This window comes from Labeo rohita, chromosome 25 (genome assembly GCF_022985175.1).
Source record: "Labeo rohita strain BAU-BD-2019 chromosome 25, IGBB_LRoh.1.0, whole genome shotgun sequence".
NCBI lineage: Eukaryota > Metazoa > Chordata > Actinopteri > Cypriniformes > Cyprinidae > Labeo > Labeo rohita.
In genome coordinates this window covers 11,469,735-11,490,203 of record NC_066893.1, presented here as the reverse complement: position 1 = coordinate 11,490,203, position 20,469 = coordinate 11,469,735, and the positions used below count along the sequence as shown (strand labels likewise).

Below are 20,469 nucleotides of genomic sequence, written 5' to 3'. Positions count from 1 at the left end.
GTAAGTAATTTTATAAAATTATAAGCTTCGTATTTCTGGTTTCAAGTGTTCTAATAACTCATTGTAAGTGCCTTACTGTAAAAAAAAAATAAAAAAATGGAGTAGTCAAAATTGTTTTTGTTGTAATCAACTTATCACTTGTGTTAAAGGATTAGTTCACTTCTGAATTAAAATTACCTGACAATTTACTGATTTTCATGTCTTTCCTTCTTCAGTCAAAAAGAAATGAAGGTTTTTGAGGAAACATTCCAGGATTTTTCTCCATATAGTGGACAATTGGAGCCAATGGGTTGAAGGTCCAAATTTCAGTTTCAGTGCAGCTCTACATAATCATTTTCTTAAAAAAAACCCAAATGTCAATACTTTCTAACCACAAATGCTCTGCTTACACTTACTCAACTTCACACATTACGTAATCACGTTGAAAAGGTCACGACACTTAGTTCTTCGTCTGTGTACTTCAGTTCAAAAAGGTTGGTTAGGGCGAAAAACTCCATCTCATTTTCTCCACCAACTTCAAAATCGTTTGACATCGCTGTTTTAGCATTTTTTTGTAAAGGGTGTTTGACTTTGTGCATGTTCGCATTGTAAACACTGGGTCTGTACTTCCGCCTACATCATGCGTGACCTAGTACCACCTAGTGCGAGATGAGCATTTGTGGTTAAAAAGTGTATACATTTTTATTTTTTTGAGAAAATTACACTAGATAAGACCTTATTCCTCAGCTGGGATCATGTAGAGCCCTTTGAAGCTGCATTGAAACTGCAGTTTGGATCTTCAACCTGTTGGCTCCAATTGAAGTCCACTATATGGAGAAAAATCCTGGAATGTTTTCCTCAAAAACCTTCATTTCTTTTCGACTGAAGAAAGACAGACATGAACATCTTGGATGACACAGGGGTGAGTAAATTTTAATTTTAGTCCTTTAAACCCAGTAATATTCCACAACATGCCACACCCACAGTGTGTATATATATTTACGCTTTGATCTTTCTAACTTTACACAAACGTCTATAAAAGTCGGCCTCTGCCCTGTGTATTGTCCACATCAGAGCCCTTGAAATTTGATAAGATGGGAGGAGGACAGGAGCAGTGGCTGCAGGGGAGTTTTGCGAGGGGATGTTCGGTGTGTGTGCGTGTTGATTGGGGTCTGAGAGGTGGGGGGCGCCTTGCTCGGGGCCTGGGGGGATCAGATAGAGGGTGGCTGAGGTGGATTAAGGGGCCCCTGTCCCTCTTCTGAAGATTAATGAGACCCTAAAACTCAGGGCCCCACCTTTGATATTAGAAGAATGACAGACAGTAGAAAGCAAAGACAATGGAGTGACTGCTGAATAACAGCGGGACGGGGAGGGGATTGCATGGATGAGAGGAAATGATGACAAGATGAGCAGGGAAAGAGAGAGGGCGTGATAAGTTATAGGAATGCAGAAAACCAGCTCGGGAGGTTGTGCGGCAACACAGTTTCAAAATGGGCAATATAAACCAGGTAGATTAAGTTCTTAAGACAAGTTGCACTTGTTGGTTATAGAACAACTTTAGAACACAGTTAATTTCACTAAAACAATAAAGGAATAGATGAAACCATGGTGAAATCATTATTGTACTGCCAACACGTAAATGATTTAGGCAGTGTGCTGGCAGTATGTATGAAGATGTCATCGTAATCATCATAAAAAGAAAAAAAAACTTATGATAAGTAATAGTTAATTTAGACAAACAAAATGTTTTATGTGTATTTGCTGTTTTTGAACGTGACTCATCCGAATACATCTTGCAGCTAGAACAATTTATTTTACAAGTAAAGACTATCATGTCATTATGGATGTGAGATATATTGGTACTTTATCAGTTATTAGTTATTTTAGTAAACTAAAACTGAAAGTAAACTTACACCATTAAAAAACATTAACATTATTTAAATTTTTAATAACAAAAATATATAGTTGTATGTAAATATACATATGTAAAAGAAAATTTAAATTACTAAAAATGACAAAAATGTGCAACAAAATAACTATAGCTTTACCTAAAACAAAAATGTAAAAAACAAAAATTAAAACATATTAATTATTAATAAAATATAATTTTATCAATAATTGATTAATAATAATTTATTATAATATTAATATAATTAATTTTTTGTTATATATACTGAAATAAGTCAATAAAAAATATTGATGTATGTAAATATACATATGTATAAAATAAAAAAAACTAAAAATGACCAAAATGCACAACAAAATTACTACAGCTTTACCTAAAATGAAAATGTAAATAATAAACTGATTATAATGACTATTAATCTAATCAAATATAATTATATTAAAAATTAATTAATTAGTAATTTATTATAATATGAATATATTTTTTTATTTCGTAATGAATCATATTGGTTCATACTGAGTATAACAAAAACTGAAATAAAATTTATTCATAAAAAAGCTATATAAATGTGTGTAAATATACATATGTAAAAAAAAAATAATAATAATAATAAATGCATAACAAAATGATTACAGCTTTACCTAAAATAAAAAATATAAAAAATAAAAAACTGATTATATTGAATTGTTGTTGTTGTTTTGTTGTTGTTGTTGTTGTTGTTGTTGTTGTTGTTGTTGTTGTTGTTGTTGTTATTATTATTATTATTATTATTATTATTATTATTATTATTATTATTATTATTATTATTATTATTATATATTATAATATATTAATATAATTTATTAAACATGTTGAGTATAACAAAAACTGTAATGAAAATTAATTTAAAAAACTACTTAGATGTATGTAAATATGTAAAAAAAAAAAAAAAATAAATAAATAAATAAATAAACGCTCAACAAAATTATAGCTTTACCTTAAATGAAAATATAAAAAATAAAAAACTGATTATATTGAGTTGTTGTTGTTGTTGTTGTTGTTGTTATTATTATATATTAATATAATTTATTAAACATGTTGAGTATAACAAAAACTGTAATGAAAATTAATTTAAAAAATAAATAAATAAATAAATAAATACTACTTAGATGTATGTAAATATTATATTGTAAAAAATATAATTTAAAACATAATAACAAAAACTAAATAAATAAATGTATGTAAATATGTAAAAAATAAATAAATAAATAAACGCTCAACAAAATTATAGCTTTACCTTAAATGAAAATATAAAAAATAATAAACTGATTATTTATTATATATTTATTATTTATTTATTTATTTATTTGATTTATTTCATATATATGAAATAAAAATGAATAAACAACAATATAGATGTATGTAAATATACATGCGTAAAAAAAAAAATAGTAATAGTTATAATTATAATTAATTAATAGTTATAATTATTATAAATTATAATTATATATAGTAATCTTGCAATATTGCACAAATCGTACAGATTAATATTATTTTTATACTGTATATTTTAATGTAACAGTTATTTCCAGTTAATTGAAACAATATTATATAACTTTCATGTTAGATATTTGTTTTTTTATCATGTCTTATTTTTATCCCATGACAATAATTTCATAGACATCGATTTGAATTTTAATATCAGTGTTATAATATTTTTATATTTTTAAAATATTAAATTGTATTTTTGTTTGTTGTTTTGTTTGAGCAATAATGGCATTTAAGGATGCCAAAAAGTACTTGTTACTGTACCAAATATTTTAAAATGGCCAAGAAAAATGTTACACAGTATTTATACAAATATATTTGAAAATGTCACAATTGACCAATTAGATCTAAGTGTTCAAAAGAACCATATAATAGTCTCATAAATGTATCTGTTTAACACTAATGTCGAACACGCGTATCACATGACACTTTTTTGAATCATTGAACTGGCCCATTTTAATGTGTGTAGCTTCTCATTGGTAACAGAGTAGTTTTGAATTATGACTAAGAGCATGTGTCGTCCATTTTTATTTATCGTTGACATAGCGAACAGCTGCGATAGAAGTGCTGCTGTGTTTCCTATAGTCAGCAGGGAGGAGGTTATATGTGTGCACGGCCTCTATTGTGTGACTTCATAATAAGTGTGGCATGTCCTGTTTGGAGCGTTTGTCTTGTCACTCTTGAGGCTTGTTACTCTCCCAAGCATGTTTATGACATCCTGGGTTTGAAGTGGGCTGCTCTTTTCCCACCCGAGCGCCTCTGTCCTTTTATGACCACCGACTACAGATTTATCTGGGAGAGTCAGGAAGATCCAGAAAAAGTCTTTCCTTATCCCTTTCTCTTTGCGTCAGTGTTCGCTGTCCCCCAGAGGAACGCAGTCTTGCACTGAGCCCTAGATCCGTTTGTTTTTATGGCTCAGCGGTAAAGGGACACGGCCCTCCTAAACCAGTAAACATGTTGAAGTCTTAATCAAATGCGCTAAATCAAGCATGACGGCAAATTCCTCGTGCAGCATTTAAATCCAGCTGAATTACGACCTAGTGGTTTGTTGGATAGGCAGGCTATATATAATAAGTATTCATTTATATACACAAAAACAACAGTTTTCTCTGTGAGCCCATGTGAAACTAGTTCCTTTGAAGTCAGGGCTGAATACAAGAGTGTTTTTAAAGAGTGTAAGGTGGTGTTGGAGGAAACATGAATAATTTATACAAGAATGGAAAGTGCTTATTGCCAAAGAAAATGAAAAATGACTCTCAGACTCCCTGTTTATGATTTTGCCGTTGTTGAGGATGTTGTCAGTGAAGGTTTTTAAGATTTTCAGGATTTTCTTGACAATTCAGCACAACTCAAGTATTATAGTTAACTGAAACCCGTAAAAACATGTTACTTGAAAAATAAAAATAAACATTTTTTATTTTAGTAATTTTCAGAGGAAATATTCTCATTGTCATTTAGTTGAATCTAAAATAAATAATAAAAAAATAAAAACTAATAAAAAATGACAAATATGCAACACATTACGGAAACTTAAACTAAAGTTAAAAAGAAAATGGATATTTATTTAAATAAAAACTAATTCTAATACTAATAAATACTAATAAAACTATAACAGTGTCTCAGTAATAAAGTAACGCTGGCACAATTTAATTTACTTAAAAATTATTAGAATTATAGAATTTTAAAGATATAAATATAAATTATAAAATTAATATGTAAATAAACATTTAAATATTTTTGTAAAAAAAAAAATTGTTAAAGGACGAATTGTTTCATTTAATTTGAGTCCATTTGAATTTATTTATTTAAAAAAAAAAAAATTTAATTATAATATAATTTGTAATTATGAATTTAGAAATGTAAAAATGTAAATAAATTATTTATACATTATAAATATAAAAATGTATAAATAAAAATATTTAAAAACATTTATTTACAAATATTAAAAAAATATAAAAAAAAATAGTATAATAATTTTTAATGTTAGACATTTTATATAAATTATTACAAATAAACTACATATAAATGCAACCAAATGCTAAATTATGTAATCTACATCATGGTATAAAAAAAAAAAAAAAAAAAAAAAAAAAAAAGTAGTTTAATTCTGAGATTTATGCGATATTACACACACATATAGATGTATAAGTGTGTGTGTGTATGTATATATACACATATACATATATATATATATATATATATATATATATATATATATATATATATATATATATATGTGTATGTGTGTATGTGTGTGTGTGTGTGTGTGAATATATACACACACACACACACACACACACACACACACACCAGTATGATTCATTAGAAATTAAATGAATTTGTCTGAGAATCAGGTGAGCCCATTTGCATTAATTGATTTAATAATTTATTCATTTATTAATTGTTTTGTCCAATTTTTAATTTTGTATTTGTTCTTACTCCTAGAAGCCATCCGAACACATTGCAGTAATGAGAATTTGTGCTTAAATTTCATAAAAATAATGTGTAAAACACTAGAATAATCCTTAAATATGCTTAATTTTCCTTTTTGCAAATTCCATTTTTTTCCATTTGACTGTGGTGTGAAATGTGATCAGGCAACGCTGAAACGTTTCTCGGCTTATCAAAATAAAAGATCTAGCCACACAGCATCATCAAGGATCTTTCGTCGGATGTCAGACCATGCACTTCCTGTATGCCCCCTCACTTCCTCTCTACAGCTGCGTTACAGTAAGAATGACAATCATTGTTTAGGTCAGAGGGTGGAATTTCCTTCACCAGCCCGGCGTCTTATTGGTTCATCACAGAACGCTGGCTTCTTAATGTGGGCAGCTGTTTCCTCCTATATATAGGGCAGTGGTCAGATTCACTGGCTTCTTTTTCTTTTTTCTTGCAAACAAGTGGGGGAGGGGATGAAATTAGATGGTGTGATCAAGTAAATTAGTTAGAAATTGCTTCTACTTCCTTTGAGCAAACAGATTAGTTTTGTCTATGAAATCAGAATCTACATGCAAAACAGTGACCGCATTGTATTAGTTTATGTGAAATGCTTCTGAATGCTCTTTTCATAGATGCGTTAGTTAGTACCATGCTTTTATTTCATTAACCCCGTCTGACGTGTCTCTCCGCCCATTTCTTGAGACGTATGAAGGGAGACAACATGATATCAATTAGGAGCGCAATGCTTCAGCATTAAGCCGTAGCACAGCTAGCATCAATCAATAATGAAGCCTCTTTAGCAGGAAAAGGCTTGCAATGACTTTTCCATTCTTGAGTTTGAGCTAAATTGGTTTTGCAGTTATGGAGCGTGTCACAAGGTCGCTCTCTAGACGCGGCGATTTCCTGTGGACCTGTACCTGAATCTCGAGCTCTCTGACCTAGCGCTAACCTTTCGCTCGAATCTGAGCAGCGATTGTTTGATGAATGAGTAATGTCATTCCCAGCATTAAATAACTGCCTTTCAAAGGGAGCTCTTGCTCCGGACTCTCCGGGGGGTGCTGAGCCTTGTCTTGGAGGTCTGGGCTTCTAAATTACACTGGCTAAATGAACGCTTTATGGCCGTTCACTGTGAGGGGTTTGAGAACAGAACTTTCTGATCCTGAGAACTCAAGAGGAAGCACATAAACAACCACCAATCAGACATTTGCTGTTTGTTATGAACTAGTGGCTATATTTCATATTTGTGTGAAGATCAATGAAGTGTTATTTGAAAGAGTGTATCTAAAAATGCTATTATAATAATATACATGTTCTTGTAAATATTTTTGAAATAAATACATGAATGTGTTTGTATTTATATATACATAATAATTAAAAACAGTACACACACGTATTGGGCAAACTCAAACTTTCATTTTGTATGTAATTAATCACGATTAGTGGTTTGACAGCCCTAATAAATAAATAAATAAATATTTGTGAATAAATGTATATCTATGTATCGTATAATTTAGTTTATAATATTATATATAATTTAATGTTATACATTAAATATTTATGTAAATAATAAATGGCAAGTTACATACTTCAAAAGGTAACTATATGTGCGTGAGTGTATAAATATAAGTTGAGAGTGAATATACATATATATATATGTGTGTGTGTGTGTGTGTGTGTATATATATATATGTATATGTATATATGTATATGTATATGTATATGTATGTATGTATGTGTATATGTATATGTAAATGTATATATGTGTATATGTATGTTTGTATATATATATATTGTGTGTGTGTGTGTGTGTGTGTGTGTGTATGTATATGTGTGTATATATATATTTTGACATTGTGGGGACCGGCCTGCAGTAAATGTAATAAATTATGTTTATCTGAAAATGTTTATCACACATACACACACATATACATATACATACATACATACATACATACACACATATATATATATATATATATATATATATACACACATAAAAACTATAGAGGTCTATGGAATGTTCCCACAATTCACAAAAACAAATGTGTGTGTGTGTGTGTATATAATTTTTTAACATTTTTTTATTTTTATTTTTTTGGAGCCACAGGATTGCTGTTAATGATTGATATTTGTTTTGTGCACAGGTGTCCATCTATGTGCATGTGAATCCATGTTAATGAGAATGGAGTGGCTAAATTAGGCCATAATCCTGACCTTAACTCACCAGGACTATTTAAACCCCCCACTTCTCACAAAGCACACGCACACATACATTAATTGGTTTTATTCCAGAATAGGCCCAGCGTGGTATGTGGGGGGGAGGATTTGAGCATGGCATTATGGGGGCTCAAAGCCCCTCCCCATCCTGTTCCGTACACACTCTTGTAACTGCGCTAACAGAGCATGTGCGTGCGTGCATGTGCAGTTTTAGTTACTGCAATCCCTCCAAATGAGCTTCATTGCACTGGCCTACCCACATCAGCTCATTGCTCACAGATTAAAAACTCAATCACTTCAATCCCTATTTAATGCTATAAACTAGCTTCTGCTAGCATCTCTATCAGTTTATATGATTACGCCATCATTTAACTAAGCTAATTCTAAAATACTCAACCAACTTCTGTTTCTTCAGCTGGTTTGATGTGATCCATCACACAGAATGCCTTAACTCAGTTGTTCCTGTCCATTCTGTCTCCTCCAGGTACTCCTGTGAATCGAATCCCTATTATGGCCAAGCAGGTGTTGGATCTGTACATGCTGTATAAGCTAGTGACCGAGAAGGGAGGTCTGGTAGAGGTGATAAACAAGAAGATCTGGAGGGAGATCACCAAAGGCCTGAACCTGCCCACCTCCATCACCAGTGCTGCCTTCACCCTGCGCACACAGTAAGACTTTTGACGTTATCTACCTACAAACGTTTTGGGGAAACACCTTTAGTCAGGTTGTAAGCTGATAGTTGTTGATCTTGTCATAGGTATATGAAGTACCTATACCCATACGAATGTGAGAAGAAGGGTCTGAGTTCCCCTGGAGAGCTGCAGGCGGCCATCGACAGCAACCGCAGAGAGGGCCGTCGTCCCGGATACAGCAACAGCCTGTACCGCTTCTCTCCTTCTCCCAGCGCCTCAGCTCCTCACCTCCTCTCTCCTCCCAAAATGCACCTGCCTGCCACGGCACACAACGGACTGCAGGCCACTCCCAGCCCTGCCCTGAAAAAAGCCACAGGTGTGTAGCCTTTTTAACAAGATTATTCTTGCTTGAGAGACTATAAGCTAAATTTCCTTAATTTCCTAGAATCATTTGTTTAGGCAAAAGAAAAACATTGTATATCATGTTAAGCGTTTGGTGTATTTGCACACCCTAGTGGTGAGACGGAGAGCCACAGTCTTACAGCTACATTTGCTTGCACCAAAATTATTAATTTATAATGGGATTGATTGGCTTAATCGGACTGAAGAACCTTCATATAAGCACCTCAATCCATCAGATTGCACTCAAACTAAATGTAATTTCGATCAGATTGAAGAGAGTGGAGTAGACTTGGAATTGTCTGATCAATAGGAAAAAATTATGAACTAGCGTATGTTTATTACTCTAACAGTCAAAAGTTTGTGAACGGTAAGATTTTTTTTAAAGACGTCTCTGCTCACCAGGCCTGCATTTATTTAATTTAAAATACAGCAAAGCAGTAATACTGTGAAATATTTTTACTATTTAAAATATATTTAAAAATGTAATTTATTTCTGATTCAAAGCTGAATTTTCAGCATCTTTACGCCAGTATTCAATGTCACATGATCTTTCAGTTTTGTAGTGTGCATCTAACTGTATTTACTAAATGTGGTCTGGCATATGTAAATACACCTGTTAAAAATATTCTAGCTGTACAGTGAAATTTACATTTAATTGATTTCACTGTTGAAATACATATATTTCATTGAATTGTCACACTATACTTAAATCAGTTTTAATGTTGAATAGAATCAAACCAAAACCAGGCAGGAAGTGTATGTAGGAAATGAAGCAAATTTCCTGTGATTGGGGGAACTCAGAGTGTAAAAACCATTAAGAGACTGCATTTTCCTGTGAGGCGCTGCTGACAGCAATAAACCTCAAGGGCCGAAGTAAATGAATCACTTATCCTGATGTGTAATACAGGGAACTATGTTTGCGTCAAAATATCTTGCTTCACAATTTCACCAAGAACAAATTAATCCCCAAGTTGACTTTTTCTATTGGATATTGATAGCCAGTGGGCATACTAGCAAGTAGCATTTTAGCAAAATAGTTTTTAAGTCTGGTTCAATAGACTGCAACAATCACATTAATTTTCGCCATAGGGGAACTGGGTCCAGCTGCATAAACTTAGATTCTGTTTTAAGACAGTTAGGGCACTATGAAATCCGTTTTATTTTTTGTACAAATTCCATTTGAATTTTTCTCTGTTTGAATTTTTCTGCACTCCTTTTTAATGGTTAATTAAATGTTATTAGTCAAAAGGCATGTCTAATTAATTAAGATCAATTTATTAAAAGTTTAACAAAAATTACATATTTAGGCCCTTATGAAATGTTTTATTTTTGCCCACTTTGTTTTATCTGTTCTAGCCTGTCTAATTATTTGAATGCATAAAAACAAGTTTCATTTGTTCTTACAATCGCCCTGTGAAATGTTCTCAAAAAGAAATCTCAGAAAGTCAGTGTTTCTGGTTATTAAATTAAGGCATAAAGCATTCGTTTCATTTAACTTTTAATGAAAATTCTTATTTTTTTTTGGTAAATAAAGACGATTTACATATTCTTACAATTAACATTACAAAAAGATATGATTATTCCTTAAAAATAAGGTTTTAATAATTTTAGTAGTAGTATTACATACATTCTGAACAATAGTAATGTATTCCTGCCTAAATGTCTTCACATTAAACCAAACTTTTATTTTGACAGTTTTGCGTGTGTACCTTTAAATTTCTACTTGTATATGATATAACGGTAGTTTTATTGAAATGAAACTGTAAAATGCTCACAAAGTGACTCTCAGAGCTGCTCTGGAGATGTTGTTCATGTATTTATGTCCTCTTTTAATGAGACGTACACTAATAACACCACAGGTGTCGCACGTATTTCAGTACGAGCAGTAAACAAAACCGCGCGTCTGTGCCATTTTTTAACAGAGACACACAGAATTCATATTTAAATAGCCGTTTTGCAACTTACTGTTTACAAATATTCCATATCCTTTGGCGAGCTGTTTCGAAATGCCGAAATGAACTTTGTTTTGGCCTGATTTTGTTCGAAATTACGTCATATCAGTTCATTCTTCAATTTCATTTGAAGTGTATCAGGGTCTTTACTCACCCTCAAGCCATCCTAGGTGTTTGACTTCCTTCTTTCAGACGAATGCAATCACAGTTATATTAAATATAAAAAATGTTCTGGCTCTTCCAAGCTTTATAATGGTAGTGAATGGCTGTCGAGAGTTTGAAGTCCAGTAAAGTGCATCCATCCATCATAAAAAGTACTCCAAATGACTCCAGAGGGTTAATAAAGGCCTACTGAAATGAAGCGATGACTTTGCGTAAGAAAAATATCCATATTTAAAACTTTATAAATTGTAATCTCTAGCTTCCGCTCTTGTACAAGTGTTCACGAGAGAGTGTTGTTCCAGTGGATGTTCCAGATTATTTGATCCCCTGCTGATTTTGTACATTTGCCCACTGACAAAGAAATGATCAATTTATAATTTTAATAGTAGGTTTGTTTTAACAGTAAGAGACAATAACAACAAAACAATCGAGAAAAACGCATTTCAAAAAGGTTATAAATTGATTTGCATTTTAATGAGTGAAATAAGTATTTGATCCCCTATCAATCAGCAAGATTTCTGGCTCCCAAGTCTGTTTTATACAGGTACCGAGCTGAGATTAGGAGCAGTCTCTTAAAGTGAGTGCTCCTATTCTCAGAATCAGATTCCAAACTCTCCACCAATGCCAAGACCAAAGAGCTGTCCAATGATGTTAGGGATAAGATTGTAGACCTACACGACCATCGTCAAGTAGCTTGGTGAGAAGGTGACAACAGTTGATGCGATTTATTCACAAAAGGAAAAAAAGCAAAATAACTCCTTCGGTCTGGGGCTCCATGCAACTTGTCACCTCGTGGAGTTTCAGTGATCATGAGAACTGAGAAATCAGCCCAGAACTACACAGGAGGATCTTGTCAATGATCTCAAGACAGATGGGATCATAGTCGACAAGAAAACAATTGGTAACTCGTACATGAAGGACTGAAATCCTGCTCAAGAAAGCACGTGTACAGGCCCGTCTGAAGTTTGCCAGTGAACATATGAATGATTCAGAGGAGAACTGAGTGAAGGTGTGGTCAGATGAGACCAAAATCAAGTTCTTTGCCATCAACTCACCTCATCGTGTTTGGAGGAGGAGGAATGCTGCCTATGACCCCAAGAACACCATCCCCACCATCAAGCATGGAGGTGGAAACATTATGCTTTGGGGGTGTTTTTCTGCTAAGGGGACAGGACAATCGTACCGCATTAAAGGGACGATGGACAGGGCCATGTACCGTCAAATCTTGGGTGAGAACCTCCTTCCCTCATTGAAAATGGGTCATTGACACGGCCAAGGTAACAAAGGAGTGGCTCAAGAAGCAGCACATTAAGGTCCTGGAGTGGCCTAGCCAGTCTCCAGACCTTAATCCCAAGGAAAATCTGTGGAGTGAGCTAAAGGTTTGAGTTGCCAAACGAAACCTTAATGACTTGGAGAGGATCTGCAAAGAGGAGTGGGACAGAATCCCTCCTGAGATGTGTGCAAACCTGATGGACAACTACAAGAAACGTCTGACCTCTGTGATTGCCAACAAGGGTTTTGCCACCGAGTACTAAGTCATGTTTTGTGAAGGGGTCAAATACTTATTTCACTCATTAAAATGCAAATTGGTGTATAACTTTTTTTGAAATGCATTTTTATGGATTTTTTTTGTTGTTATTCTGTCTCTCACTTACAATTTTGCAATAGTTCACCCGAAAGTTCACCCCATGATTTACTCACCCTCAAGCCATCCTAGATGTGTATGACTTTCTTCTTTCAGGCAAATACAATCAGAGATATATTTAAAAATGTTCTGGCTCTTCCAAGCTTTATAATGGCAGTGAATGGGTGTTGAGATTTTGAAGTCCAATAAAGTGCATCCATCTATCATAAATAGTACTCCACACAGCTCCGGGAGTTAATAAAGGCCTTCTGAAGTGAATCGATGTGTTTGTGTAAGGAAAAATATCTATATTTAAACTTTATAAACCATAATCATAATCTCCTCTTAGCTTCCACTAACTAAACTCGGGTGAGAATATGCTAGTCTCGTGAGAACCAAGTTTTGTGTACAGCAAAGAAAAACCAATCTCCTCTTGGCTTATATTAAAATTAAAATGCAAATCAATTTATAACTTTTTTGGAAATGCGTTTTTCTGGATTTTTTTTTTTATTCGCTCTGTCACTATTTAAATAAACCTGCCATTAAAATTATAGACTGACAAACGTACAAAATCAGCAGGGGATCAAATTATTTTTTTCCCCTACTGTAGGACGTAGGTGTACAGTAAGCTCTGGTAAGAAGTGATGAATGCAGAAGTGCAGACGAGAGCAAAACAAAGCACCAGTCATGAATTAGAAGTTCAAAACGAGGATTTGTAAAGAAAAATGTTAGAGGATTTTAATATAAGCCAAGAGGAGACTGGTTTTCCTTTGCTGTAAACAAAACTTGGTTCTCACGAGACCGGAGTAAAGTTTTAAATATAGATGTTTTTCTTACACAAACACATTGATTCACTTCAGAAGGCCTTTATTAATCTCCCACAGCTGTGTGGAGCACTATTTATGATAGATGGATGCACTTTATTGGACTTCAAAATCTCAACACCCATTCACTGCCATTATAAAGCTTGGAAGAGTCAGAACATTTTTAAATATAACTCCGATTGTATTTGTCTGAAAGAAGAAAGTCATACACATCTAGGATGGCTTGAGGGTGAGTAAATCATAGGGTAATTTTCACTTTCGGGTGAACTATTGCTTTAAATAACCTGTTTAGATATGGAAGTACTATGTTTCATGTTGGTGTGAGGCAACAAAGCATGTGATGGATTGTACTGTCAGGAATAACATTATGGACGTGATTATAGTAACAGATATAATACTAAATTTCAAATGTTTTGTTTTCATTTCTCAGTCCCAGAGGACGGTCCAGCCTCCATGTTGCCAGGTCGTCTCCCCTTAGCGCTGGCTCTTGGGCATCAGCAGCAGCTGGCACGCGCCGCCACCCTGGAACAGCTGAGGGAGAGGCTGGAGACCGGCATGGGCGCCGGAGTGGTGAACGCGGGGGCCTCCGCGCTGGAAGGGCCCGAGAGGAAGATGGCGCGTCTGGCGGAGGAGCAGCAGAGGCTACTGCAGCAGGCTTTCCAACAAAACCTGCTGGCCATGGCGTCACAGGTGAACCCCGCCAACCTGCGGATGAACAACGCCACCAACACCCGTGGTGAGTAATGTGATGTTTTTATCTAAAACGTGTTCAGTGGCTTAGAAAGTAAGATGTGTGTCACTGACGTTTGGATTTTGTTTTCAGAGGAAAAACAGGACCTGTCTCTCAGCATTTCTTCGAATGGATCTGCTAGCATTACCGTGTCTGTGGAGGTCAACGGGATTATTTACTCAGGTGTGTATTATTGTATTTGTGCACGTGTGGGATTGTCCAATTTTGTATAACGTGTTTAACCTCAGGTTACTCCAAAACCCCCTTTCTATTGCTTTGATATAATTCGACTCTCGTTGAAAAAACTGCCAGTGCATCAGCCCCTAAGACTTAACGTTTAATTCATTCCTACAAAAAAAAAAACAAATCAATCTTAGACTGAGATTTGAATTGTATGTAAGCATACTCTGGTTACAGATAAAATACATTTCAACACTGGCAAAAATGTATTTTATTTTAATAACCCAGCTGATTAAACACTTTAAAATTTGAAGCAATCCAATAAAATTAAAAAAATCTGTCCATTTTTATTATTTTTTATTCCCAACATTTTATTTCTGCTCTAGGTTTTCTTTTATTTTTATTTTTTTTAAATCTAGCAATTTTACCTGGCATTGAATCAAGACTGTGATTTGAATAGTATGCAAACAGACTGTTTATTTTATTTTATTTTATTTTATTTTAAATCCATAATAAAGTTCGGTTGCCACAAAAACATTTTTTATTCTCATTTAGCTCATTAAAGTACTACAATAACTACAATTAAAACTTAAAAGTCACATTTACCCCAATTTTTAGTTACGCGGCGTCAATATAAAAAATATACAAATGTAATTGTAAAAAAATTTCTGGCTTCCAAAAATTTTATTTTTTGTTTTATTTTGAAATATGAAATGTGACACCATGGTCACTATGGGTAGTTTTAGTTGTTTATTTACACAGCGCAATATATAAAATATACAGACAAATAAAATTTGAAATAAATTATTTTATTTTGTTTTATTGCAGGCCTGAATTTTTATTTTATTTTATTAATTTTATTTTATTTTTGGGGGCCTGAAATGTGACACCATGGTCACTATCGGTGGTTTTGCCAGATTTATTATACTTAACAAAAACTATAATAAAGTTCAGGTGCCACAAACAATTTTCTACACATTTAGCTACTTAAAGTACTAAAATAACTACAATTAAAACGTAAATGTACGTGGGGCAGTATAAAAAATATACAGACGAATATAATTTTAAATAAATTATTTTGTTTTATTTTTATAAAAAAAATTTTTTGGAGGCCTGAAAATTTGTTTTCGTTTTATTTTATTCCATTTTGTTTTCCTTTATTTTATTTTGTTTATTATATTATATTATATTATTTTATTTATTTTATTTTATCCTTGTGTTCATTTTGATAACTCAGAGTAATAGTTTTATGTAGCTGATTAAACACTTTAAAAATTGAAGCAATCCAGTAAAATTTAAAATCTAACATTTTGGGATAAGTTAGGGCTGTCCTCATTTTTAGGGTTTTTATCACAATTCTTTTTTTTTTCTGCATTTCATTTCTGCTCTAGTTTTTTCAAACTGACAATTTCACCTGGCATTGAATCAACTCAGGTTTAGTTTTGTTTTTAGTTTTTTTTCTATTTTGTGAGATATTATTTCTTTTAAAATAACAAACAGTTTGCATGTTAATTTTATTCTTGTGATTGTAAAATCTGAATTTTCAGCAGCAATAATTCCAGTTCTTAGTATCTCATGATCCTTCAGAATTGCTGATTTGCTACTGAAAACAGGAAAAAAAAAAAAAAAAGTTACTGCTTTTATAACATTTATAGTAATTTTAATACTTTTATTCAGCAAGGTTGCATTCAATTAATCATTTTCCTAAAATTAAAAAAAATACTGACCCCAAAATTTTGAACAGCAGTGTATAATACATAAATATTTCAGTGTTAAGTAAATTAACGAATGCATTTTTCAATACTTTTTACAGGATCCTTATATGCTCAGAAGTCTGTAGCCGTTCCCGCCGCTGTCACAGCCATGTTCCCAGGCCAGACCTCCACCCTCAGTCCCGGCATCCCTTCATCCTCCTCCTCTTCCTCCTCAAAGGGCCCTGACTCTGTGGAACCAGCCACAGGAGTGTCACCCTAACAATCACCAGCTCCCTAAACCAAACATCCAATCAGTCCAACCCAAACTCCAGTCTCTCCTCAGAGCGGCGCGAGCCGTTCTGCCCTCTAGAGGCGACGTTGCAAATCACGATCTCCGCCTCCTGCACAAACCGCAGCTGTGTTTTCCTTCCAGTAAAGGGAGGACCACACACATACACACTCTCGTACAAACTCATCAGCTGTTAAAGCTCATCACGGACCCCAGCGGCTCCTTTCCACATGTTTTCTCAGGACTGAGAAGTTTTTAAAGATGTTTGATATAACCGAATACCTCAGCTGTCTTAATCTCAGTGCTATCGTGAGTGGAAACACAATCTGCAATCACGCCTTTCATAGTGGTTCGCTCACTGATCTGCGAAGCAATCGTGGCATGATTGAAATCTACTTCTGCCAAAGTCACATTCGTGAGGTTGTGGTATGACTTATTTTTTGCTGTCTATTAATTCTCTTATTTAAAGTTTGCTGAATTTACCTCATCTGCAGTGAATTGAAAAGACTCAGGATCGATTGTGATACTGCTGTGTTGCTCTTTGACGGATTTTAAAACGCGCTCCAATCACGGTCGAGCGTCGCAAAGTTGGTTTGGTAAGAAAAGGGGTCACGGAGATTGTTTTTCCTCCTTTTTTTAAAAATTATTTACTTGATTTTATTGTTTTCTATTTCCGTTTTTTAGTTTCTAGATACAGAAATATTATTATGATTTGAAAAGAGTTTTGAGTTTGAAATTGCGTTTTACACAGCTGAGAGGTTTTGGTTTTTTTGTTCTTATTTAGACATATTTACAGACAACAGTTTGGTTGAACAATTTTTCTCTACCTCAGACACAAGACAATGTATGGTTGAAAAGAAATTACGTGGACACGCACGCTTTGTGTCGCTCGTGTCAGTCATTTCTGTGCGTTGGACGATCATGTACGGGCTCGTGAATACGAGAGCCTCGATTTAATGTGCTATTCTTGCATACGAGTTCTTTAAAAACAAACCAGGTCACGGAAAAGCAGGATAACGTTCAAATCGGAAACGATTGGATGTTTTTTATTTTGTATTTTAATTGTTGAACTTCAGACCTCACGTATCTTTCCATATTGGAAAGCGAGTTTCTCAGGAATTTTTTTTTATTTTGTTTTTGGGTTTTTTTTTCTTCATAAAATTTTGACTTCAGAACCTCCTGAAACGAATGACACTAGATATGACTCGGTCAGCGTGGGACTGAAATAGCTACCTCAGTCAGGATTTACCTCGGATGTAGTTCAACCGGCTGCAGTGCGTCACTGAAATACTGCAAAACGTCTCTCAGGTAATGAATTAGCTAAATACCTCAGTTAATACGGCAGTGCGAGATGAGATTCTTGTTTGAAGATTTTACAATGCAGTATCTCATATCCATGAAGTATTGATTATCATATACTGTCTTCCATTACACTTCCAGTAGCAGTCGAGGCTTGTTGGCTGGTTATGTTTACGTACTCATGCCGATTTAGCCTCGTCGACGATTAGCTTGACATTTTAGCCGTTTATAATCCTGCGTTTGCTTGACCCTGGGACCTGCTGGGATACGGACACTTTTAGTTTGTTCTGTTTTTATTTCTATATTCTTCAGATGACGACATAGCTGAAAACCAAAGACCATGTGTTTGTTATCCTCTTTGATGACCTCACTGTATAAACACATGCAACTTTACACGATGAAATTAAAGTCTGATCTGATGCAAGATTTGCTTTGTTTTGTGTTTTTTCTTAGTCTGTGTGTAAAATATGACTAAAATAAAAATCTGGCAACTCACATTTAACACAATATTATTTATTTAATTTTTTTTAAATAGTTCAAAGTCTGAAATTTTAATTTTATTTTAATTTTGGATGCCTGAAATGTAACAATCACATTTCAGGCCTCCAAAAGTAAAATAAAACAAAACAAAAAATAAAATCACATTCCAAGCCTCATAAAATAAAATAAAATAATCACATTTCAGGCCTCCAAAAATTAAATCAAATCACATTTTAGGCCTCCAAAAATAAAATCACATTCCAAGCCTCCTAAAATAAAATAATCACATTTCAGGCCTGCAAAAATAAGATAACAAAAAAATAAAATCAGATTTCAGGCCTCCAAAAATTAAATTATATTACATTCAATTAAATTAAATTAAATTAAATTAAACTCAGTTAAGTGAAAACACATGTCAGGCCTCCAAAAGTAAAATCACATTCCAAGCCTCCTAAAATAAAATAAAATAATCACATTTCAGGCCTCCAAAAATGAAATTCAGTTAAGTAAAATTACATTTCAGGCCTCCAAAAATAAAATAAAATAAATGAAATGAAATGTGACTGAAGTCATGAGGCCTGAAATGTGATTGTTATTTTATTTTATTTATTTATTTTCATTTTTGGAGGTGTGTTGAAGGCGAAATGTGTTGATTTGATTTGGTTTGGTTTTTGGAGGCCTGAAATGTAATTATTTTGTTATATTGCATTTATTTTTGGAGGCCGAAAATGTCTTTATTTTATTTTATTTTATTTTTGGAAGCCTGAAATGTTTTTATTTTATTTTATTTAGTTTTGGAGGCCTGAAATGTTTTTATTTTATTTTATTTAGTTTTGGAGGCCTGAAATGAGACACCATGGTCACTATGGGTGGTTTTGTCAGGTTTATTATTGTTAACAAAAATTATAACAAAGTTCAGTTCCTAGAAAATATTAGCTACTTAAAGTACTAACTCAAATTAAAAATTAAAAACTGACATTCAAAAAAACCCTGATATATTACAAAAATAATTCAAATATAACAATAACTACTTTAAAATAACAGGAAAGATGCAGTTCATGTCTTAAAACACCAAGAGGCAGTGCATCAATCTTTTCCTTTCATAATCAGATGGTTATGTCCACACCTCAATCTAATTGAATCTGATTTTGTAGATCTGACTTCATATTCCTTAATAAAGCCTTTGATGACTGATGAGCAGAAGTGCATGTAATAATAAAATGCATGCATATTAACATCTATATCTGCTTAAAACAGCAATTCACATTAACAGACTAGAGATTTTGATCCACGCGGAACTCGCAGTGGATGTGACAGATGCTGTTTTGCGGGGGAGGTGGGATGGGATTGTACTGTTGATGCCCTTTTAATAGGCACAGTGTTGGACACATGGCATAGTTGTCCTTGACCTGTCACCAGTATAGTGTCTCTTCTCACCATCTCTGGCGTGTCCCGCCCCTGTCCTGTGCAGGACCACCCTCTAAACTCATCTCAGTCTCTCACCAAGGGAGTCAGAGGATTATACCCTGGATATAATCAAAAGACAGATGTAGGAGATGAAATACCACAAAGAATCAATGGGATTTTGTTTGGACTGAATGACAATTTGGAATTTGGAAATTCTTCGGACAACCTGATGAATGGTATTTCACAGCCAGGCTTGCTGATTCACCTTGGGAAACTGATATTTTGACAAAACACAGACTTGACGAAATCAGTTTTGATGTCTACCTAAGAAAAGACACAAGTGTCCTGTAGAATATTTGAAAGAAACCAGTCGTTCAACCCTAGAGATGCATACAGATGAGAGATCCTGCTTTGACTAGTGGAGTTTACAGTTCTGAAGTTATCTCTTTGGAAATACATGATGTTATTTCAGAAGGTAAAGATGAAGTGAAAGCTCCGGTGTCCCTTGGTTATTATGCCTACTGAGGAGGAGGAGAACTCTGGGCAACCTGTGTGGCAGTCCGTCCTACTGTTTGGCTGTAAAGGAATGATCGAGGGAATCATTGTCCTCTTGTTTCTCTGGCTGCTGGTTCAGGTGCTTTTCACAAAGCAACATGAAGGTATGGTAGACCTAACCTACTAGCACACTTGAGATGTGAAACCAACCATTATTTTGATTATTTAGAT

The 20,469-nt window shown here is 33.8% G+C and overlaps 1 protein-coding gene across 1 annotated transcript in view; it reads left to right on the top strand.

Annotated features, from left to right (window-relative positions):
- The window catches only part of arid3b (AT rich interactive domain 3B (BRIGHT-like)), a 41,285-nt gene extending 23,013 nt beyond the window's left edge, over window positions 1-18,272 (top strand). Inside the window, exons 5-9 of the mRNA XM_051098908.1 lie at window positions 8,553-8,736; window positions 8,826-9,076; window positions 14,095-14,400; window positions 14,488-14,577; window positions 16,388-18,272. Of these exons, the coding sequence (XP_050954865.1) occupies window positions 8,553-8,736; window positions 8,826-9,076; window positions 14,095-14,400; window positions 14,488-14,577; window positions 16,388-16,548 (992 nt within the window). The 3' untranslated portion in view covers window positions 16,549-18,272. The remainder of the gene's footprint in view (window positions 1-8,552; window positions 8,737-8,825; window positions 9,077-14,094; window positions 14,401-14,487; window positions 14,578-16,387) is intronic.
- The last annotated feature ends 2,197 nt before the right edge of the window (window positions 18,273-20,469 follow it).